The sequence below is a fragment of the Amblyomma americanum genome, chromosome 7, assembly GCF_052857255.1.
Source record: "Amblyomma americanum isolate KBUSLIRL-KWMA chromosome 7, ASM5285725v1, whole genome shotgun sequence".
Lineage (NCBI taxonomy): Eukaryota > Metazoa > Arthropoda > Arachnida > Ixodida > Ixodidae > Amblyomma > Amblyomma americanum.
This window is the reverse complement of record NC_135503.1, coordinates 25340543-25364841: the sequence shown is the minus strand read 5'-3', so window position 1 is coordinate 25364841 and position 24299 is coordinate 25340543. Positions and strand designations below refer to the sequence as shown.

The window sequence follows — 24299 nt, the reverse complement described above, 5'->3', positions numbered from 1 at the left end:
CCAGAGGTTTTGCATTGCGTCAAGTTTGCAAATACCTCCACAATTACATAACAGCTACCGGCAGATTCCCTTGCCAATTGTGTCCAAAGTTTCCGCATTGAAAAGATCTTTTAGGAGTTTTCATGTCTTCAGTTCTCTGATATTCTCTTCCATTATGTTGTCGTCTTTTTTCTTTCCTCTTTAATCATTCTGATATATCACCCAAGGCACAACCGTTAGCTTGCAATGGCGCCAGTTTACCCTCTTCTTTGGGGTCTTCTCATTGAACCCTGGCCAATGCCCCGTCGTGGGTATGTGCCATGTCAATAAGGCAACAGCAACAATAACAACAATGTCGTGAGGGCTGCTTTTATATTCATTCTCACCATCCACAAGGCATATTTAAGAGAAAGCTTATATATTTTATTGAAGCATGTCTAAAATTTGATATTTCTCGTCGTGCACCTGTGTCGGCATTGGCCTCTGTGGTCGAAGGAAGAACAAAACTTTAATTTCCAGAGATTGACGATGCGGTCTCCTCCCCTATTCCAGGGCTCCTCTGGCGTGCGCCGTGGCTCGGGTCCTCCTTACCATGCTTGCTGGTGTGCGAAGTCCGAGCTAAAGAGCGCGACCTCCCAAACAGCGGCACTGAGGCTGCCGCGCTCGATTTCCATCCGAGGCTCCGAGCGAATGTGTGGCAAAATAAATACCATCTCTACACATTTCCAGAAATTCTGCAACACCAAAGGCTGAGCAGGTAGACATGCCCCTGCACTCAAGGGATTAAATAGGTAACAGATTCTGCTTAGGCGTCTACAAACCAATGCTTGCACTAACCCATACTTACTGAGCAAAATCTACCCAGAAACATAGAAACCCGAATGCAGACTCCGTGCAACCGTAAACACCTTATTTCCATGGCAGGGAAATGTCAAGAGGAACAAGACCTACAACCGATAGATGAAACAACTTATTTTTGAATCTGCTATGCCACTGTAAGAGCAATTTGCACGTCGTTTACCAAGAAACTACATCGAGACAGTGCAATGGCGAACTTCTCTAACGGGCTCCATAACAAGTTAGCATTTTCCTTTCTACTCAAACGTGTTCTGAGGGGACCGTACCGTTAGTTGTTCGCATGGAGGAAGAAAAAAGCTATGGAGAGGCCCTCGCTATCCGAGTTGCGCGCCAAAAAGGGTGCCGAAGTCACGCGACTTCGCAAGGACTACTGGGACTCCGGAACTTTTTCGAGCGTGTGTGTGTGTGTGAGGGGGGGGGGGGGGGGGGGGTTAGTTTATAGTTGTTTATTTTTTATTTGTTTCTTGTTTTATTTAAATGGTTATTGAAATTTAGTTACTTTTTATTTATATTTTCATACCCTGTACAAAAGTGTATTTGTGATGGACACAAAAATTGAAATGGGCAACTTTATATATATATATATATATATATATATATATATATATATATATATATATATATATATATATATATATATATATATATATATATATATATATATATATATATATATATATATATAACGATTGTTACGGACGGAGAACGCCAACATGCCACGAATGTTCAAGCAACTAGGAATCATCAATCGACAGATGCTTCGAGGAGCCGTCGGCGTGGCTCCGGCGCCACGAACGCAGGTGGCGGCGCCAACGAGGGATCACCCCTGTTGTTTTACGGGGGTGAAATGGACATCCGCTGCCTGGGAACATTTCTCGGGGCCGTGGTTCTCAATAGTTCACGGCGCCGGACCCGCCCGGGACGCAATGGCCTCTTTTCCCCTAAGTGTCTGCGGAGGCGGCAGCCAGCGCGGTGCTGCAAGTGAGTCACGGCAGACGCGGCTGTGTTTGATTAAGGCGAGCAAGGACGCCGGAATGCTCGTGCTTCGGAAGAGACCTCGTCTACCCCTAAGTGTCTTCCCCTAAGTGGAACCATCTGCGCAGGTGCAGCGGCGGCCTTTCGTTCCCACCGAGCGCTGTGCAGTGCAGGTGTCTGACCTTCGACGCCGTTTGGGGCCCCCTTCGGGCTTTGCATCACTGCTGCAGGGACAGCACGGACCATAACTTGCCAGAAGTGGCCAGAGTGTGTTGTTGGGGGCGTCCTGGTAGGAGGATCCTAAAGACTGGCCACGTGACCTACATCACAGTGATTGGACGCATTTTAAATGAACTAAATTCCCCAACTAGGGACCTGGGGACAGGGAAACCTATTGAAGCAGCAGTCTGGCATGTGATCGAGCAGCTCCCGATTTCACTCTTTTGAGCTCTGTAAGAATGTAAATAAACCCTTTTCAGTCTCTTCTCCACTTCGAAGTTCCTCTCGTCTATTCGTCACCCCACAACAGCAGACTCCCGATCCGGAACCCGTGAACCTCGGCCTGGCGAGAGATGGCCCAGGCGAACCAGGGGCCGGCATCTAACAAGATGTACACACGTGGAGTGACCGACTGCATTAAAAAAAGTCTATTCATACTGTTTCAGTTTATACTGTTGGTGTCCATGAAAAAAGCTCAGTAATTTAAGTTTCAGTTGGGACATGAGTGACTTAGGTTACTGAAATTAAACGTTTCAAGGCTGGCTATGAAGCCAACGAGCACAGCCTCCCTGTGCTTTACATTAATAACGTCCTAAAACTGAAGCGTTTCTCGCGAATGCGATTTGAGTTCATGCTTTGCAAGAAGTTGGAGACTTTGGGGGGGGGGGGGGGGGCTGCCTTCTCTGGAGAAATGTTGGGGGGGAGGGGACCACCCCCCTTTCCCCTCCTGCTCCGGAGCCCCTGACTACTGGTGTATTTGGCCGACGGCGCAGCCAATAGTAACGTCAGCGACGTCGTCTGCTGCATTGTCTGCTGCGCAAGACCGCTGAGACGGTGGCCAAATAATAGGGGGAGGGGCGAGCAAGGGGATGCCTTCACGTCCGGCTTCAAAAACTGTGACGTAACCGCCCCTCCTGAGTTCTTTCCTTCCTCCATGGTTGGTCGGCAGGACGTTCGCTAGGAGCCGCAGCGATCGCTTATCAGCCAGCGCCACCGAAAGAGCAGCGGTGAGAATACTGAAGGATCATTGCAGGCGCAGCCGGAGTAGCCTGGAGCGAAACCACACTAAACCGAAGGCATCGCAAGAGAAAGCTTGCAGATAATTCTTTCTACAGCACTGCATGACTTCGATGGGTAAACTCTGAATTGCTTCTTCGCAGTGGAAATTTAAAATGGGCGCGCGCTTTCTTGAAGCAGGGCACGTCCTTCATGTGAAGGAGCTGGTGTTGTCAGGCGCCTCCGAGATCCCAATGAAACGGACGTCTCCGATGATGAACACACCGCCGTACTTCATCATAAACGCTTGTAATAAGCATGAAATGCGCCGAGGGTGACATTGGCGCCAGAACGGATTCGAACTTACCATGACCATTGGCGAAACTTTCATTCGCCCCCTGGTGCCTACGCGCCGCACCACCATCGCGCTGCGCCGCCACAACAATTGGAAGACGTGTTGCGCGCCTAGCCTGTTCGTGTGAGGAATGAACAGCTTATATTATTTACTACACCGTCCCTCGATTAAGTTTCATCCAAAAGGTGGAAGTACAGCCTATTGCTTTCTGCATTTATTCATCATTGAAGGAAGGAAGGCGCTATACGTCTAGATAGCCGTGTACAAAAAGACTGAACATCGGACGCAACAGCGACACGTGCCGGCCAAAATATAAACAGGAAGATTGACATTTGAAAACAACATTTATTTCTCAATACAATGTATATACAATGTGCGCGAAATAATAATAATAAAAAAAAATTCATAGACCACCGACAGTAAACGTTACGTAAAAGTAGCGAGCGAAAGAGCAATTATGCTTTTTTTATTTCGTTTTACTTCTTTTGCGTAAAACACACTCCGCTGTAAAACGGCGAAGATGGAAATAACAGGTGCATGTGCAGCCATTCAGTGGGCAGAAAGAAGGCATGCTTACTGGTCAGGTATACTAAGATCACTACTGATTAAAGGTAAATTGCTGGTTAAGAAGACCAGACATGCCTTCGTACTCGAAAGTATTTTTATTTATTTTTAGTCGCGCGTAAGAAATTGCTCAGAAGAGTGTGTTAAGAAAGTGCCATGCCGCACTGGCAGCATAAAGAACCGAGTGAGGGTCGGTTAGTACTTAACAAAAGACATGTTGTTAGAAGAGAAAAGAAAAGTAGCATCTTGTAGATGCATGGCGTCTTATGTATAGAACGCCTCTTCTTAGAGGACTGTGCCTCACTTTGGACTACGAAGGGTTTATTTTTAGCAGATGAAGATACATACGGGACAGTTTTCATGCATTAGTTGTGAAAATTATTGACCTTCAACCTGAAATTACAACACTTGTGGAAAGCACAGAACAAGTGCTCCAATACTGCAACAAAAACAATGATTGGCGAGGACATGTCTGAAATGCCGTGCGTGAGATGCGAGTGTGTGAATGTAGTGTTTCGGGCTAGTAACATGATGAAAAACAATTCAGGAATGCATTTCATTGTCCTGCGACCAAAGCGGGTATAGTAGGCGTCGAAAACAACAGGAAAAGAAAGCTTTGACTGTGAGAGGTTTGTGAGCAATAGTCATTCTTTCCTTGGAACAGTGCCAGAGATTAACAAAAAGTAGCAAGAGAAAAAAAATGCATTAAGCGTCGAAAAGCTCATTAAATAAAACGATGCCTCGGAGAATACAAGAGAACGCTAGAGGAAAAATATTCAATAAATATTGAACATCAGCAAGAAAGTAGCGATATCAGCTCTTCTAGCACTCGCGAAAGCGTAACCGCTTTTGTTGCGAGAACAGAGCTGGTAGAGCATGGCGATAACATTAAACGAAGCAAGGACAGCTCGAGCACTTACGTTCTACCCGTTGTTAATAGAAAGGTGCATCTAGACATGTTAAGTGTTAACATGGGCCCTTGCTATATGAAATCCTCAAGTCTCCGGGAAAAATAATTTATGCGCATATCTTTTTTTTTTCTCTTTAACACGAACGTGAAAAAATTCTAACAACAAGTCAAAATAAATATTGGAACGCAATGTAAAGAAAGAAAAGGAAAGGAAAAGAGATTTTTTGGGGAGTCTGAATTGGGGAAGGTACACGAATAACATTTTGTCGACGGAAGCTCAACAGACATGCTTGTTCGGCACTTGTTTTAGATTGGCACGTGCTGATGAAGCGACGACGTCTAAATTAGAATGGCTTTCAAAAGAAGAAGCCTACTGTTCTGCAGTTCTCACATGCCAAACGTCTGAATCGCGACGAAAGGTCCAGGGTCTTGAGCATGTCACACGCTGCAGAAATAAAGACCTGTGAGAATTCTTTTCTTTTCTTTCAAAGTGTGAGAGAAAGACTTTGCAAGCACAACAGACGCTAGAACAGGCACACAAGCAGAAGTAAATCCTGAGTTCAACGTTCCTGTGTATGGTTGACGTGCTAGAATTTTCCACCGTGTCGGCTGTGACGAGAACACTGGCTCCCTGCAAATGGTGGTCATTAGGTTCGTTGTGTCGAAATTTTGTTCGGGAGCCAGCTCGCGAGAGAACTTATCCCGTTTTGTGAACAACGCCACACAGAAACACCGATGCGTGGTCCACGGAACAACGCTGAATTCCCAGACTGATACCGAAAGGAGGCTCGAAGGCGAGAATACAAAGCACACAGGTGTTCATTTTCTTTTTCTACAGTGGGCTCTGCGCGCTCTGGACACCCTCATTGTCTCACTCCAACCCCTCAGGGACACTTAGCAGACGTCATTGCTGTCGAAAAGGCGAAGAGGGTGCTACAGAACAAGCAAAGGCACGACCTTCCGAGAAGTTTTGAGTGCAGAAGTGGTATATCTTGTCTAGGCAACAACACAACTTACCACTCATTGTGCTACATTAGGGCATCTGCCGTGGGCGGTTAGTGATATCAGCTAAAGGTCACGTGGGATGGAAGTGGTTTGACAGCCCTGCGAAAAGTAATCAGTGGCCATGCCGAAGATAGTATGGACGAATAGTATTGTATAAAGTATAACCATGATTCGGATGTCGTAGTTTGTAGCAATGGTATGAGCTTGGCTAGCACGTGCAGATATCAACTCCAGGGATACGTTTCCCGAGCGAGAACATTGGCGACACGTTGCTGGATTATTGGCTTACATGACACACACCCACGAGGGGCTGCTTGGGAGGAGACACTCACAACACTACACAACGTGATAACAGGCTACAGTGACGTTGCAGGTACTCGCTTCAACAACTTCCGGATCGGCTACCACCTTGAGGTCAGGGCTGATCAGACTCTTCTGATCACCAAGTTGGATTCGATCCGTTCCTTCGATGAGAATGCTTCTGGCTGTCGGGCTCACAACACTACGTCCTGGAATATTACGCACAGCGACTTGACTTGCAGCTCGCACTTGCACTGTCCTTGTGTCATAAATATTGCGGAAATTTTTGGCTATGTTAAACGCATATCGCGATGCCAACAGCACCGGTGCTTGCACTCCAGCCACAATAAACTCCGAACAGTCTACGCAAGCACCGGGGAAATTTGTGGCCACCAGCGCCTGACCTTCCTGGTATTGCTGGTCGGCAGATGTGTTTCTATGGCTCCATAGGGTGCCTCCTTGATTGGACTACCCCAAATTTTGGATTGGTACTCTCTTTCCAGTCATATATCCGCTGCCGAATATTTTTATGTTTTGGATTTTGTAATTGCGATCATTAAATCCAACCGGAACTCATACTAGCTTCGGCTATGACCCAGGCCATAAAAATGTTTGAATGAAAGCACAGTAATACAAGGTGACCTCTTCTACACCATGGCCAAATGGCACAATTAGCGCCGGGCACTTCCGAGATTCGCACATCTTTCACGCCATGTCATTGCCTCCTTCGGTGATCTTAACGTTCGACGAGTATATTCGCATCAGGATCGGACACGTTCAAGATGCCCTGACACCGGGCAGTTCTCGCGCGAGTGCCTTGCAAGACATGAGCGCCGTTAACTGCGTATCGCTGTGCGCGGTGTACCGAGTCGTTGCGCTTGTTTCCGACACGTGGCGTTGCGTGTCCGGCCTGGCGAGCGGATCTGTACGCGTCTGGAAGAAACATGGTTGGTGCTCAGAAGCCGAATTCACTGCATTCCACGTTGTACCACCAGTCGCAGACACCTCTCCGCTCGTTGAAGATGGTGCCGTTGGGACAGAGGAAGCTGTGTCTCGCTCCCAAGTTAGGAACTCCAGTGCACATGTGCCACACCTGCGAAGAACGGAAGCAATTCTAGCTGGTGCTGTGGATTGACAGGCATATTGACCAACTTGAACGCTGCGTTTTTCCATACAAAAACGTCCTATGAGCGTCTGTGGAAAAAGCTATGTCCGTCTATGGCCTTTTATGAACATCTATAAGCACCTACAGAGGTGCTTATTGCTAGCTATTGAAAAATCTATGCCACTAAAGCTATAGCATTCATTTTAAACCAGCCAGAAGACGCGACACAAAGGAAGAAGCAAACAAGACGAGGCTGGACTAACAACTGAAGTTTTATTGAAAGGAAGAAAACAACGAAGACTCGCACTGAGATGCGCGCGCACATAAGCCGTATCAGTGAAAGGGCACACAAAAAAAATTTTTCAATGTCAGGGTCTTACTAACAAGTTATCTAAAAAGGCAAATTCCTTAGCGTGAAGGATTACCGACGGCTTAGCCACACACGTGTCCTTAGCCTTAGCAATGTAGAAGGCTTCAACTATCTCGCGACAGATTTGTTTTTCATTTCTATAAACTACAGTAGTGTCGCTGAAGTCAGGCGTGCAAAGAGACAGATCATCGTCCGATTTGCATTCTCGAGATTGCACGCGCAACGCCAGATTAGAGTTCGCCTTCCCACCCAGAGAGTTAGAATGCTCCGTCAGGCGCACATTTAGACACCTGCCCGTCTGCCCCGTAGTAGCATCGACCACAAGGAATCGACGCTAAGGAATTTGCCTTTTTAGATAACTTGTTAGTAAGACCCTGACATTGAAAAATTTTTTTTGTGTGCCCTTTCACTGATACGGCTTATGTGCGCGCGCATCTCAGTGCGAGTCTTCGTTGTTTTCTTCCTTTCAATAAAACTTCAGTTGTTAGTCCAGCCTCGTCTTGTTTGCTTCTTCCTTTGTGTCGCGTCTTCTGGCTGGTTTAAAATGAATACTTACCAACTCGCCCAGTCCTCAACCTTGTTAAAGCTATAGGCTTTGGAACCATACAACTGTCTTAAGCTCTCTATAGAAAATATATCAGCCTGTTATCTACAGCTATAGATATAAATAGGAAAAGGTTTATAGCTATTTGGGCCAAATGTCTATAGCCGGCCATACGACATTTTTGTATGGGTTATACTCGGCGTCCTGAACTGAATTCATGTAACTATGGTAACTATGGTATAGTAACTATAGCTAAGTATTTAAGCACTTCTTTCATGCAGCTGTAATACGCTACGTTGGTCGCATGAACAAAACTCCGAATAGGAATGCATTGGCGACACGGTATCGTGGCGTCAACAAAGTATACGTCGCTGAGGAACAGACGCGACACAGGGTCATGGGGCTGGAGCGCGTTACCAACCTGCCGAATACACTTAATCACTGCTTTGTGAACTCTTTACGCGTTGGAAGACACAACATGCTTGCTGTTTCGAATGTTCGCGCATCGTAGAATAACAGAATATGCTATTATTTGACGCGCATCATGCGCCACAAACCACTGCGATCGCACGCGCCGCGCAGAGCGATCACCGGCTCGCTGCTTCAGGAAGAGGCCGCGTGGAGCCGCCACCATCGCTGGAACGACCGAATATACTTTATGCCAGCGAGTCCGTTTGGGGCGATGACAACAGTTGTTCGGGTGGGAGGCTCCATTCTGTTTCTTAAGGATTGTGTCGGCTTGTGGTATGAACACGAAGCTGGCAAACATCTGCCGGAAATAACACTTCTATGCCTGGTAGATGTACCAGCTCAGACAGCCGGAGATGTGCCATTCCGGGACACTATTCCGTGATACTACATTGCGTCGCAGGAAAATTTGAGAGAGAACCAAGTTGGCTCAGGTGTTATCACTCTGAACAGCGAAGCTGGACATCGAGTTTCCCTAATTATAGATAATTAGTAGCATTTCTTTTTTTCGGTGTAGTTCTAATCGTCGCTTAGCTATGAAATCCCAGCGTGCTAAATTTCTTCACATTAACCGCCAATTTTCTTGTTCCCTCATCTAATTTACTCTCTTGCCTTTCTTCATATGGACCTTCGAAAGAAACGTCCTCTGCCGGCGAACAGGTGAGCTTCATGACTGAGCGTCGCCGGTGTGATCGTGCTGCTGTTTGTTTTGACCCCAAGCTAGAAAACACCATCACTGGCATTCAAGACATTTGATGTGCCATCGAGCATTCGACGGATCACATTCTTCAATATTTTCTCCTGCCTTGGTAATGACGAAGTTGAAGCGCTTGTAATTAAAGAAGCCCGTGTGCATTCATAATGTTAGGAGTTGCCGCGAAGGCATATCAGTTCATTTTAGCTAAAAACGTTTCTGAAGTCAAGGTTGAAGCGCAGCGTTAATTGCTTTATTGAGTGGTAAATTATATCAGATTGATCTACACGCGAGTAAATACGGTATTAGGGCAGATCACGAACATTCTTGCAGTTTCCTGCGATTGTTGAAACATTTTTCACGTTAATGGGCTTTTACGTGTCAAGCCAGCACTATGGGCACGCCATAGTGGGAGAACCCCGACGGGCACTAAACCTCCCTTGGACGTCCTGCAGACATCCCGAAAGTCCGCAGGACGTCCGAGGGATGTTTCAATGTCTGTTGGGACGAACCTGACAGCCGGCGTCGATGTCGGCGTACATGCCCGGGAACTGCTTCTCGTTGCAGTCGAAGCCCGTGGCCGGGATGCGGTGGAAGTTGGGGTAGTCGATGCCCGGGATTCCCTTGCGGGGCCCGCGGCTGCCCATGACCCGCTGCACACTCTTGCGGCCGCTCGTGTCCTGGTGCTTGCGGAACTTGCGGAAGTGGCCGTCGTCATCGTAGTCGTTCGTCAGCGGCTTGGTCTATACATGCCGTCGGCCCACATGGAGAGAGAGAGAGAGAACAAGTCAGTTTACGCATTGAACGAAAGCTCGGATATACTGCGCAGACAATTGGACCAGAGACTGATGTGGACTCCCCAGAAGAAAAAGTTAGAGCTTCGTCATTTTATTTCGGATGTTTCGTCATGTACACCTTGCAACCGTAATGAGAACACAAAATATCCGACCTTTTCACGAAATATACATACAAAAGTTATCTGCGTACATATTTTCTGATCAAGTATCAAGCAATTACAGCCGATTTGCTAGTCACTATCTAAATAGAGATACTGGTCACAATTTGCGTAGGACTTTCATTGTCACAGAAAAACCAAGGACAAATTATGCTAAACAGACAATTGATCATCAAATCATGAAATTATGTAATATTTATCCAGACATTCTACAGATCGCAAAAACATGTAGATGTCTGAGAACTTTCAAACGCAGAATACAACTTCTGTTCACTTCAAATAGTAGGCCAAACACGCACGATTAATGATTTATAATTGCAAAGTTATTGTCTTCTGATTTCTATATTTATGTACAAAGTGTCAACAATAACATGTTTCTTTTTCTAACTTGTCACATGCTTCATGCGCATTTTTGTACGGTGATGATTGTTATGTCCAATTGTATTTGTACTGTCTACATGCATTTTGTAACCGCTGCTGTTGCGCCCAATGGGGCCAGGGCCTCGCCAGGAGACTAATTACCTCCTTTTGTCCTGCCCCACGGGCAGTACAATGTATGACCCATCCAATAAGTAAATAAATAAATAAATCTTTAGTGCACGTTTCCGGTTCGCGCGCACCCTATCGCGGGCTCAACACGTGCTTGTGCAACGGTTCTCATCAACGCATGGACCGTGTTCGCCCATAGTCACTGACAGAGTACACTCTAACGCAAACAACAAAGACTGGCAAGAAACCACACGACACACGCTGTCATGCGTTTTCTTCGTAGTCTTTATTGTTTACGCTGTAACCAAAGTGAGGTTGGAGAAAAGTTGCGGACTCAAATTTTCCAGATGTGTGCCAAATTTTTTTCGGCCTTTACATTTTTAAACACGCTGGTCGTACTGCAGAGGGCTGCCTGCATATGTGATTTTCAGAGATGACCAATAAAGCTTTAGTTTCATCAGAATCTTGTCCCCTTTTGCCCTGCCATGTGCTATTTTATCACTTCGAAATACCTGCGAAAGAGCAAAATGATCCATGGCCTTCACATCCCTATCTGGTCCCCTGTAGATCCCAAAGGGCATATCACGGACCTCCGTAGGATAGAGAAACCCTGGCCAAAGTGATGCGTATTAGATGTCTCCAGATGATTTCGGGATCTGCTAGGGATATCCGCATATCCTGTCGAGATATCACACGGATGTAGTTTGGACGTCAGTGTTGTCACTGGGAAGCCTGGGCGGCCTGGATGACATACAGGCCGGGGCAGTATAACAGGAAGCATTTTATTAGTGGGCAGTCAGCGATTACTCCCCAGTCGTGAACGAGAAGCATACTTTGTTTTCTACAGCTTTGTCTCTTATAGCCAGATACATCAGAGATATCGCGATTGTCGTCTTCAGTAAATGGCCTTTCACTTAGTAAGGGTCACGCGACACATTATCATCGGTCACATGACCAATTTAAATGGTCACTGAGGCCCCGAACACGCTCCTCTGTCACATCCTTTTATCGGCAACCCCCTTACATGTGCGTATAGCTGAAGTTGAAACTAGCGTAACATTACTTGAACGTTCCTGAAACTTTTTATGTAGCTCTTCTAGAGACGTTCCATTCTTTTCATACCTTTTCAAGCTACCAGCAGAGGTAAGACTATGTTTCGTCCTAGAGCGCGTAAAGTAAGCGTGCCTTTTCATATTTCCCTTACCTGTACATTTCAGTACTTTTCATTTGGAATGTTCCCAATTCGTCTGCGCGCATCGCTTCCTTCTCTATGCATCAATAGCGCCCTGCACAAAACACTTCGAGAGAGAACACAGCGCGCGATCGATATGGTTGCAGGCGCAGGATGTCCAAAATTTATATATTAAATAACAGTGATAGGTTTGGACAAAAGAGGGAATATTACCCCCTAAAAACACTGCATTTTGTTGGAAAAATTAGACATGAAAGCAACGATCTTGCGACGCTGAATAAGTTCGTTAAAAGCTGTAATATTCGCCTTCACCCTGCACCGACATCTCTAAACGCTGGAAAGTATGATTATCTTTACTTTCTTTGCTTGCGCTGTTCAGCCTCACTGCTTATGGCCTTACTGACCGGCATAAATCTATTACGAAGCAATTAGCACATGCTGCCCCATCTCGAGCTGAGTGGGTCATGAATTTGGTACATCGAATGGCAAACGAAAACTGCTAGAAAAAAATGCAAAAAATGCAAAAATAGTTTAACCCTGACGACGATATAGAGGAAACCCTCCTTACACTGTTCACACTTAAGCGCAGCCCCCCCCCCCCCCCCCCCTGTTCGGCTAATAGGTCCACACTAACGCGGTTAGTGCCGTGACAAAAGTGGTTACAAAACTCTCACAGGGGTGACAAAACTGGTGCATGATTTGTCGTGTTCAGCAGCTCTCGCCATTATATATCTCCATGCACCTTTCAACAAAATAAACGCTATTTCATTTGAATGCAAATATAACAAGCGCTACGCTTTCCAAGTGGCGAAGCTTAACACTGCGATCATTTTCGTCCCACCGGTGACCCAAATTTGCCTTCTAACTTGTCGGACCATGGAGAGCGGACACAATTGCGTGCACAATATAGAGCGCCCGCTCTCCAGTAAAGACAGCGGCTACGTCACCGACGACCGGGAGAAAATACTCGTGACGTCGCGAGTCAACGCGTATGGCAGGTGAGGGAGCGCACCTTGGATTTCTTGGAACCGAAGCGCGGCGTGTTCTTGCGGAACGGCCCCTGCGTCTGCACCTCGGTCTTGGCGGTGGCGTACAGCTTGCGGATGTGCGGCGGCGCTTCCGTGGTGGTGACTCGGATGATGGACGGCTTGGGCACGAAGCCGTCCAGCGAGTACGCGGGGGGCCGGGTGGGCTTGGGCTGGCGCAGCTTGAGCAGCGGCCGCGCCGTCGACGGCTGCGTCACGGCGTTGGGGCGGAAGCGCCGCGACGCCGGCCGCCGAGGCACGGGCCACGCCACGGCTGGGCTGAAGTCTGACGACGAGAGCTCGAAGATGTCCGCCTGCTTGAGCACCGTGTCCAGCACCGCCTGCCGCTTCACCTGCACGTGTATTCGGACGAAACGCGAATGGGGTAAAGTATATATACAGCTCGGGGGGCCATGCTTTATAAGGAGTCGTTTGCAGGTTCCGGTTAAGGTGACGCCGCAATAAGCCATAAACGAAAGGAAAGAAGACGAAGAGAGACAACGCTGACTACACCAACTCCTTTTTAGTCAGCGCTATGTCCGGTCCGTTTTGTTACGTTCGTCTGTCTTTCTGCTCTAGCAAGATTTTCGTAGTTTACTTGTTTGGCCCACAACCATCAGTATGGTTACAGCCTGTGACGTCAGACTCCGATTTTGGAGTTAAACTTTGCAAACCTACTTTCAGTAAAAACAAAAAAAAACTGAGGCTTTGTATTAAACTGCGCCACATTATTTATAATATCGGCGCATAAATGAAGACAGTTCGTGCCCTGGAATACTCTCTGAGGCAGAGATGGACCTTTCTGCGCATAACTGTGGAAGCGACTGCTGAAGCACACATGTCCGAGTTATACCCCTGTCACACGGGCACTCTAAAGGCACTTTGAACTAATGCTCATTTACGCTCCCAAAGGAGCACTACTTCAAGGGAGTTCGTCCGTGCTACACGGTCGCGGAACGACCTTCGCAAGAAGTTGTTAGCGCCCTCATCGGCGAAAAGCGTTATCAAAATTGCAAACCTCACTGCACATGTAAATACATAAATGTCACATTTTTTTTAGTAAATTAGTTTTATAACCGTATTATGTTAAAGCAACGTAATTTTAACTGCAATAATGACATGATTTTCCAAGTACAGAGCATAACATCTCAGTGTTGGCCACACTGAGCCCAACTCGCTCAATCTGGAACGAAAGTATGGCGTGGTGAGACTGCCACAAAACAAATGATCTTATATTATAAAACACCACTAATCTTATGAAGTGAATTTATAAAATTAAAATTGAACGTTTCTTTTCTCAATTTATTTATGCTGTTAACTCGCTGGGAGAGAGAGTACTCCCTTGAAGCCTCAAAGGACGAACTCGAGCTGCCTTGTTTCGAAGCTCCTTTGCGCTAGGTGTCCTTTGGCGCGTCCGTGATGCAGCGCGCGTTCGTCCTCAGAGTAATGGAGCATTAGTTCAAAGTACCTTTACAGTGTCCGTGTGACAGGGGTATTATACGCACCTGCAGGTTCTCCTGCCTGGGTGTCGTGGGCGGCGGCTCGGGCAGCGGACTCCTGGTGGTGGTCCTCAGCCTCGGTCGCATGATGGGGAACTTATCGCTTCTCCTGGGGCTAAACAGGTACGCTTGCTTGGCGGCCGTGTCATTTCCGAACTGCGCCGGCTGGTCGGAGCAGGACACGAGAAGAGAGAGGAAAAATGGAGAGGACAACCTTCAGGACACGTTTATGCAGCGCGAAGCTCGGCTTCAGATGTGCGAAGTCTCATCCATAACTAGCAGCCGCCCCTCGGAGTCTTATTGCGGTAGTAACACAAAGATATGCAATGCACTCCCGCTGTAACTCGCTTAATTCGAACATATATGATGATGATTGTGGATTTTTATGGCGCAAGGGCCTCAATGGCCAAAGAGCGCTATGGCACAAGGTATTTTCGACTTCTCAGGGTGGGGTCAAAGAGCCATTTTCCAAGCATTTCACCCTAAATAAGCCCAGCACCAGACCAGGGGAAAGCTTGTACCCATTGTATCACCGGTGGGAACCCGGTGACACTGGGGATCGAACCCCGCACCTCCCGCATGCGAGGCGGATTCTTAAACGACTAGGACACCGCTGCGGTTATTTGTCCCATCAATATGATGTGTATTATAAAGTCTCGGCGCTATTAGAATATATCATAATGCAAAAAAGTTTTGGTCTCTTTCAAGTTATCGATTTTCTCAAGAACGCATTTAAATAACGACATTTTTTTCCTGAATACTTACTTTTTTTTGCCAGCGCTGAGCGCTAAAGGGACGAGCTGTTCACGCGCGTGAGTAATGTGGATTAAATACATGCATTTCTCTCGTAGCGTTAATGCAATTCGACGATGAGCTGCCAGAAGTAATGAGTTTGCGAGGCTTCGTTCAAGTTCTCCATAGATAAAAAATGATTTGTTGCTCTACATCCGCTGGGAACAGCCAACGAGCCAAAAAGAAAGAAAGGTGTTTATGTTAATCTCTCGACTAATATATCTCCTTTTTCTGATCGTTGCTGTTTCGAAGCCACGTTACGAGCCACAAGTGCTATGTTGAAACCGTGCGTACAAACAGCTTGTTTTTACACCTGCGGTGTTCTCGACGTACTGATATGAAATTCATCACGTTTAAGAGAAAACGAAACAAACAAACAAAATGTCTGTGCTGCTCAGTGCCAAGTGTGTGCACTTCCTCGGTAAACCCTGCAGGATCAACGCGGATGAATCTGCCAATCAAGATACGATGCAAGATACGCATGCAAGATACGCAGCAGTTGGTTGTAATGTGGACATACCTAAACACATGGTACATTCGCATCAAAAGCCTGCTGACTAAAACTTAGTGCGGTCTATTCTCAGGAAAACAATACAGTATAGTACATCAGCGAACCTATATTCAAGCTCTGCTGGGTACGCTGCTTGAGGCAAAGGCTACGCAGAACTAGAATGCAAATTATGTGAAGTGTTTCGGTGGCTAAAAAATTAGTAGCAGCAATTGGGAGAAGTAGTGTTAATAACTACGAAATGAGGGCACAGCGATCATGTAGTGCAAAATGCTTGCGAATCCCTCGCGTAACAGACTGAACAAGCGCAAGTGTTAGCATGCTCCTCGTCAGCACTCGGCTGTCGGGGCATTTTGAGTTCTTCTTTCCACCGGCGTTGGGATACACCGATCTCTTTCTATGGAAACTTTCCAGCTAAATTTAGCCGTCATTGCCTCTTTCTTTTTATTTGGTGCCACGGTGCTACAGGTTAACGTCAGTGATGACGCCACCTTTTTTTCAGCGCACTTAAGAAATTTTTGTTCCTTACATAGCAAGAAATTGAGAACAAATTAAGGTTGTCCTATTTAACTTTTTACCGCTTTATTTAAAATGAGGCTACTTTGATTGAAAACAGAATTTTTAAAAGCTCGGTAAGTCCAAAAACAATAAAACACAGGCATCTCCATCACAGGCCGTTTTCACCAGCAATGCTCGCTGACGTCAAGGTTTTTTGTTGTGAATCTCTGAGCCTTCACCACTACGCTATACACTTCCCCACGGTGATCACGGAGTCCCTAATGCCCTTGTCGCCATCACAAAACGTCAAAAGCTCTAAACGTCAAAAGCTCAAAAAACATTCCGTCTGCAAGTCCAAAAATATACGGCAATAAATACAACTTTCGCTGTCAAACGAAAATCAGCAGAACATCAAAATCCTAACACTAACTTCGTTACAAACAACAAAAATTCGATGCGGTAGGCCTCAATGTCATTTTAAGTGCCAAAGTGTGATCGAAGAGGCGCCCGTAACGACGCCTTGCATTGCCTGTGCAACCATTACGATTGAATAAGTGCTGGCATCGACGCCCTGGATTTCCGCAAAGCCTGCCGCTGCCTGAAACGTCCTGCGCTCACGGAAGACTGGATCGCTTAGGTCACCAACTGGGTGATCTCGTCCGCTGGTGCACGAGGAAATCCTTGAAAAACAGCCGTGCAGCTTTTAAGCGAGGACTACGGCGCGCGGCACGCCCGGCGAATATTAAGCGCACCGAACACTATATGCCACTGTTGGGCCGGGGTATCGGAAATTCTATGAGCGCCATTATTAACGCCCGCGGCACTTATCCGCACGCCAATCGCGCAGCACACGCGCCCAGGAAAAACAGGAGCGACGTATCGCCATAATTGGCGTGCACGCGAGGCTTTATTGGTGGTTTAGATGGCCCCCGTTTATCCAGTTGGCAGCGCCATTGCAATTAGGTTTGTTCGCGGTCTTGTTTGACCGCGCTGCTGTGTATTGTGAACGAACCACGTATAGCAGTGGCCAGACACAAAGCAATTATCGGTTTAGCCCTGAACAGTGACGATCAGACCCCTCATCGGAACTCGGAAAGCTCCGTCACGCCTCGTTTTATGAGGTATGCTCGTTGTGGGCTCGATTAACGCTAATCGAAGGACAAATACTTGGCTCCCAGAAAGGACGCGGATCCAACAGTGCCGCAGTATTTCACAGAATGTATTCATAGAATGTGCGGTCTTGGTCAAAAGTCTTCAAGCCATACGGACTACTTCTGAGTCGCACGGTGGAGCCCTCATGGTACCCTTAAAGACCAAAGGGTCTTAAAGGATGGGACAAGTGTTACTTTCTGCCTAGAGAAGCTTACAGCTTGACAGGCGCATGAAAGGCTTCACTAAGCGACTGAAAAGCACACCCTGCGCCCTGAGAGGTTTTGACAGGGCAGGTATATAGCTTCATAAAATAAAACGAAAACAAAGCATGCAGCCTGGTCGCATGAGAGAAATGTGAGAAATCGAAGACAGGGAGGTAAACCAGAAAGTGATTCCGACTGACTGCCCTGCGCTGAGAGGAGGAAAAGGAGGTATTAAAGGTAAAGTAAGAAAGAGAAGGGTGTGACATACTATCGTGTAAAAAGGACTCTTGTCGTAACAAGCGCTGCAGCTTAATTAATCCGGTACGTTCGCGTCACTGCAGTTATGCTTGTTTTTGATGTAGGCCACACTGCTTGAAAACAAATCACTGTAATTCTAATTTGAAGTAGGACTAGTCTGCATTAGCAGCAAACGTTCAAGGAAGGAGTCAAGGTGATATAATGAGCATACATTCGACTGAAGGCATAAAATTTACGGAAATTTTGTAATGTCAGAAAAGAACGAAGTAATAAAAAGATTTATCTGAAATATTGGAAATATTGAAAAAAAAACTGCCGCAGACAAGAATATACATGCCATTTATTGAAAGATAAGCCCGGTAATTGATAACAAAAAAATATTTCACAAATTGTTGTACGTAAAATGCACATGTGGTGCAGGTGCCCCTCGGAATTTAGGTCACCTGCTCAGTTTTCACAGCACGGCGTTTAAAGATTTCCACTGGTCACAGTCGCTCCAGGAGCCAATCCAATGAAGTTGCGAAATCTAGAAGTCTCCTGTCGAAAGCTGCCATCACCGAGAACAAAACGGAAGCTGGCACACAAGCCGATCAGTAAAGTTCCATATAAAAGAAGTTTGATGAGGCGCTGCCGTAAACGATACACTTCAGTGGGGCAGTTTTCTTGCTTAGAACTCGCACCAGGTGGAAGCCTTCATGCTTTGAAGGCTTGATTTTGTGCCGCTGACAGGGTGATGAGGCGAGGAGAAAACACCCTGCGCTTCGGGTATATTCGCTTACTGACTATTTCCTGTTAGCCAAACGTGCACAGTGAGAGCGTGATTAACTTGATTTACGCCGGGGCTAACACTCTACTCACTACTGCGTAAACAGATCAGCTTCCTGCTTTAGGTGGAGTTTCTCCGGCATAACCCCAAGAGTATATGCAGTTTTGAGTTAAACTATCAATTCCACCAGGCACTTTATTTAACCAGGTATGCGTCATAGGGCGTTTCTACATATTTGCGAAGGCGTAGAAACCTCATATCAAAGAACACGAAGCCATAGAAGAGAAACATTTGGACCTGCCGCAGCGAAATTTTTTGCGTACGTTCATGGGAACTTCTAGACCTAAGAAAAATTCTTATTAACGCTGTCATACCAATTTTTGCTCAGGTATGAATGAGACATACTGACAAACCTCGTTATAACGAAACTGTTTATAACGAAATAATGGATATAACAAAGGAATGACGATACCACTTGGAGGCTCGGGCTACACGGGCTATAACGAAGTTACGGCTATAACGAAGTAATCGTCGGGCCCCTTGAACCTCGATCGTTATAACGAGGTTCAACTGTATATCCTAACGAGTGCCTCAACTCCCTATCCTTGTCTGCTGAGCAGTCAAGTAACCAGTAATTGGTATGCTCTGCCTGACTCTGTCAGGGATGCTACTGCCCGTACCGTCGCTAACAACAGGCTTTGCCAGACAATAAAGCAGGAAGTCTGCATGCAGCTGCACACGCGAACGCCAAAGCATTAGCGCGTATCCGGCTCCCCTCCGGGCGCGCTTTTCAACGACCCATTGTCGGTGCGGCGGCTGAGTTTAACGCTGGCAAGAACGCTGGAGCTCCTTACTTGGCACCTCGATCGTAGCGGTTACCGAGCTGGCGACGCGTGGAGTACCAAAGCGCTTTACGCGCCACCAATAGAAGTCAGCACTCCGGCGGTGTATATATCACTCAAGGCCTCGTGGAAATGGCGACCTTTTTTATTTTCTTATAGGAATGAGTGAATGGCGGGACGTAGATGTAGCTGTTTCAGTAACGACGCTCCTAGGCTGAAGGCGCCAGAACCTCGTACTCATATACGGGATATGGCCCAGGCTCAAAATGAAGCGTTCCCGGATGACATTCAACGACGCCATCCCAGATTTTGGGATAGCCGACTAACCTCACTAATGGCGGGTAGAGGTGCAAATCCTGGCATGTGGCTAACACGCTTAACGCGCACTTAACATGCGAATACAGCGGGTCGTTCAAATGCTAAATCAATAACGATGCCTGATAAATGGTATAAGAACTCTGAAACAGAATTTATTCTCCTAATCCCCCATTTGTACTCCTCGCAGGCTCTATACATAGTTTGCACCGACTTCATATATAGTGGCCGATATCTTTGGGTCCGGAAAGTGCACCATTTGTTAATCCGTTTATCGCCAACCGGTTCCCTCGTACGCTGCAGAAGCTAGCCACAGTACCCTAAGATGGTGTCCGTGACGTCACGTGAAAACTATTTGTAGGCGTTTATAACTTTCGTATAGGCCTCAAAGGCCCTCTCCCATTCTAACAGACCTGAGGTTCTGAGGCGCAAATGACATATTCCTATTGGTCAGCAATTAGGCGAACATGCTAGCGTCGCATTCTGGTTGGTTGGATAGTGATCCCGCGATTGCGGAGAGGTAACGTTATGAAGTTATTTGTTATGACCGCTGTAACCGACAAATCTAACAAAGAGCTGGAACTCGTGTCTGGTGCTTTCTTTCTGGGCTTTCCTGCTCTTCCGGCTATCACAAAAACGATCCGACAGATCTCCCTGCCCTATTGAAAAATGTGTACAGGTTTGAATAGGAGACAAATAGGATTATGGCACATTTCGTTTAACATTATAGGATGAAGCTTCCAAAGCGATTCAGCATTTGAGTGGCTCCTTAGTGGAGGGCTCCGTATAACTACTATTACCCGTGGTTAATTACCGCGCACTTAGATCACACAGTGCATACAAGTCGTGGGTTCGAACCCGCCCACTACGGTAGCACTTCGATAGAGGAAGAATGTGAAAATTCCGTGTACTGTGCATTGTTAGTGCCCGTTAAGAACCCCAGGTGGTCGAAATTATCCGGAGCCCTCCACTACGTCGTCCCTCATACACTGAGCCGCTTTGGGACGTCCATCCTATAAAGCCAAACCAAATGTGTCATAATCCTATTTGCTGACCCGTTGAAACCTATATGCATTTTTCACTAGGGTGCTACCGCTATCTGTAAGAAAAAAAATGAGGTGCACAATTTCTTGAGAAACAACGACTACGTGCCGGTGGATGTAGCGGGACGACCAGCCATCTCGGAGAAAGGTTCTGAGTACCGAAGCACTTATGGCAAACAATTGTGCTTGCTCCCAAGACCTGGAACCAATAGTGACAGCAAAAGACATGTGCGCCACCTCGTGGTGGTGAAACCGAAACTGGTGCATCTCATCCACCGCTATGAACCATAGGATAGCGCCCTGGGTCTCGCGACCATCGGAACCATCGCGACCATCGCGACCATCGGAAGGAACGAGTTCCACCATCCACCGCGCGAATATGCACGCCTTGAGGCTTATACGGCCCGTAAGGCGCCTCCGGCGTGAAGTCAAGAGGCTAGTCCTGGAAAACGTGTTGAGAAAGTATATATACATGGACACTGCATTCGAGAGCTCAGACATCTATTGCCTCTCCCTCGGTCTTGTATGAAGCTGCGGGAGCTCTGCTTCGAGCGGCGTTTTTATGATAAATGATGTGCCGTCGCTTATGTCTCGCTCTTCTTGTGTTGATTTCTTTATTATTTTTTTTAATGCCACCTTCTTCGTCGTGAAACACTGTCGGGCGAGGTCACTCGGGCGATAGAGATATCTGCGAACACCTGCTGTGCCTGTAGCGACTGACACACCTCAAGGTCGAGCTTACGGAGCCGCTAGTGCCTCGGGAATGGGCTGACAAAATAAAAACTAGCCCCCACGCACAAAAAAATAAGAATTGGCCGGTTATGATTTAGCTTGACGTGGTTATTCAGCGAGAAACTGTCATAGGAACCTAAGCTCTGCAGGTATCTGCTTTGGCTTTTGTGTGTTTTTTTTTTCGTTAGATGAGGAATGTTTCTGCTGGTCCGGATGCTTCACACTGGTGCATTTGCGGCTATACAGCGACACCGACGCTCGGTTTGACAGTGAAGCCTGAGGGCTGTATCTTGCCGGTGCCGACGATTATCCATATTCTTCCATTCGGTCGTTCTTATTCTTCGGTGACGTCACGAAGCGGGCTGATTACACACTGACGGTCATCACTGATGATGTCTCTTAACAGCTTCTTGCTTTAAAAGCAACCGTTCCATTTTCATAGAGCTGAAATGCTTCCATCCCACTTTGGGAAAATCAAGACAAGTTGACCCAGCGTGAAATAATAAAAAAAAAACATAAAATGAAAAAAAAGCTCTTGCTACGTGCGCTGCATTCAAAACATATCCACGTTCAAATAATGCCTGCATGAAAAAAAGTGCCACAACAATAACTGCATTCCGGCGTCCGAGAGTTACGCGTCTTTGTTTCTGTATCCTTTATTTTTGCAAGATTATATATATATATATATATATATATATATATATATATATATATATATATATATATATATATATATATATATATATATATATATATATATATATATATATATATATATATATAATCTTTTCATCCATGACGAATGGATGAAAGAAGTACTAAGTGCGGTTGGATCGAATTCTCCCAACCCCGATATCACTCAGTCAAAGGTCAGCCAAGGGCAAACACTCTCAAAACAGGGCCATCACAGTGTAGACAACATCACCAATCTATCTCTAACACCGCTCACAGAGCATGAGCGAGCCGTCCTATCTAGAGGGCTGACTTTTTGCCCCCGCACAGGCAAATTCAATGAATTCCAACTCCTGAAAGATCTTGACGACCGACTTCGCCAGAAAACTTCGCCTGAGAGAATACTTTTTTGATAAGCCCGGAAACCCCCACCAAAACACGGACTTCCACCCAGCAAACCAAAATTGGACTCCCAACATCGGGCGGGAAAAACACTTGGATATCTATATTAAGGCAGTTCAAAATGACATTGTTGAAAATTTTAAGAGCCGCAGGTTAGGACCAGACAATCTTTCTAAAAGAGAACGTACTGCTCTCGAGGCGCTCAGCAACCGTACCGACATCGTCATAAAGCCAGCTGATAAGGGCGGAGGCATTGTTATCTTGAACAGGGATGACTATATAGCAGAAGGCATCCGACAGCTTTCTGACAACCATTTTTATAAACAACTGCATGGCGACCCCACCGACGAGCACTCAAAAGCTATATCTGACATTCTCCTCGACCTCATAAAACACAATGAAATCTCCCCGAAACTATGCAAGGCACTCACGGCTACCCATCCTTCTCCTGGGCGTTTCTACATGCTCCCTAAATTACATAAAGCCGGTATTCCTGGACGGCCAATAATTTCAGGAATCGGCACTCTCACAGAACCAATATCAAAGTACATTGACACTCTAATTAGCCACATTCCAGCCACACATCCATCCTACATCAAAGATACAAACCACTTTCTCCGCCAGATAGACAATATAACATTACCAGAAGGAGCCTTTCTTGTGACCATGGATGTAACATCTTTATACACAAACATTCCCCATGCCGACGGCATTGCAGCCCTTTTAGAATCTTATGAACAGCAGAAACCTCATGAATCTCCAAGCCCAAACGTGTTAGGAACACTAGCCAAAATTGTGTTAGAATATAATAGCTTCGAATTTGATCTTCAATATTATCTGCAAGTAAGTGGCACCGCCATGGGAACAAGAATGGCCCCAAATTATGCCAATATCTTCATGCATCATATAAAGTCAAAATTTCTTTCTTCTTGTACAATTCAGCCGTACTTTTACAAGCGCTATTTGGATGATATTTTTATAATATGGACAAACACAGAACAACAACTTATCCATTTCATTGACAGTTTCAACTCCGTGCACCCAAACATAAAGTTTACGCACACCTACTCAGCCAGTCAAATCAATTTTCTTGATGTTGACATTCTGGTGGACAAGGGGTCAGTTCGTACAACCGTTTATAGAAAACCAACCGACTCACAAAAATATCTACATTTTCAAAGCGCCCATCCCCGTCACTGCAAAACCAGCATCCCTTATTCGCAGGCCCATCGTTTTCGAAGAATATGCTCTAACGACCTAGACTTTCATGAAAACTCCGAACACATGCGCAACGTGCTCTTAACACAGCGCTATCCACGTTCCCTTATTGATGACGCCATAAGCAGAGCTTCAAATCTTAACCGTAGTCAAATACTCCAGGGGCACCAAAAAGATAACCGAAATGATTACACTACAAACCTTATCCTCACATTTAACAGTAACGCACCGAACATAAACAGAATTCTTAATAAGCACTTTAACATTCTCCAGCAAAGTCAACGACTATCGAAAATATTTACATGCGCACCCCGCGTGATTTACAGGCGTGCCAAAAACATTCAGAACCACCTAGTCCACTCCAAGGAACACAAAACCCCAAAATATGGATGCCAG

At 46.2% G+C, this 24299-nt stretch overlaps 1 protein-coding gene across 1 annotated transcript in view; it reads right to left on the bottom strand.

Annotated features, from left to right (window-relative positions):
- Nucleotides 1-3707: 3707 nt before the first annotated feature.
- The window catches only part of LOC144098710 (uncharacterized), a 146498-nt gene continuing 125906 nt past the window's right edge, over nt 3708-24299 (bottom strand). The window contains exons 3-6 of the mRNA XM_077631541.1: nt 14509-14667; nt 12991-13356; nt 9855-10085; nt 3708-7254 (exon numbers count right to left, since the gene is read on the bottom strand). Coding sequence (XP_077487667.1) covers nt 7117-7254; nt 9855-10085; nt 12991-13356; nt 14509-14667 — 894 coding nt within the window. The 3' untranslated portion in view covers nt 3708-7116. The remainder of the gene's footprint in view (nt 7255-9854; nt 10086-12990; nt 13357-14508; nt 14668-24299) is intronic.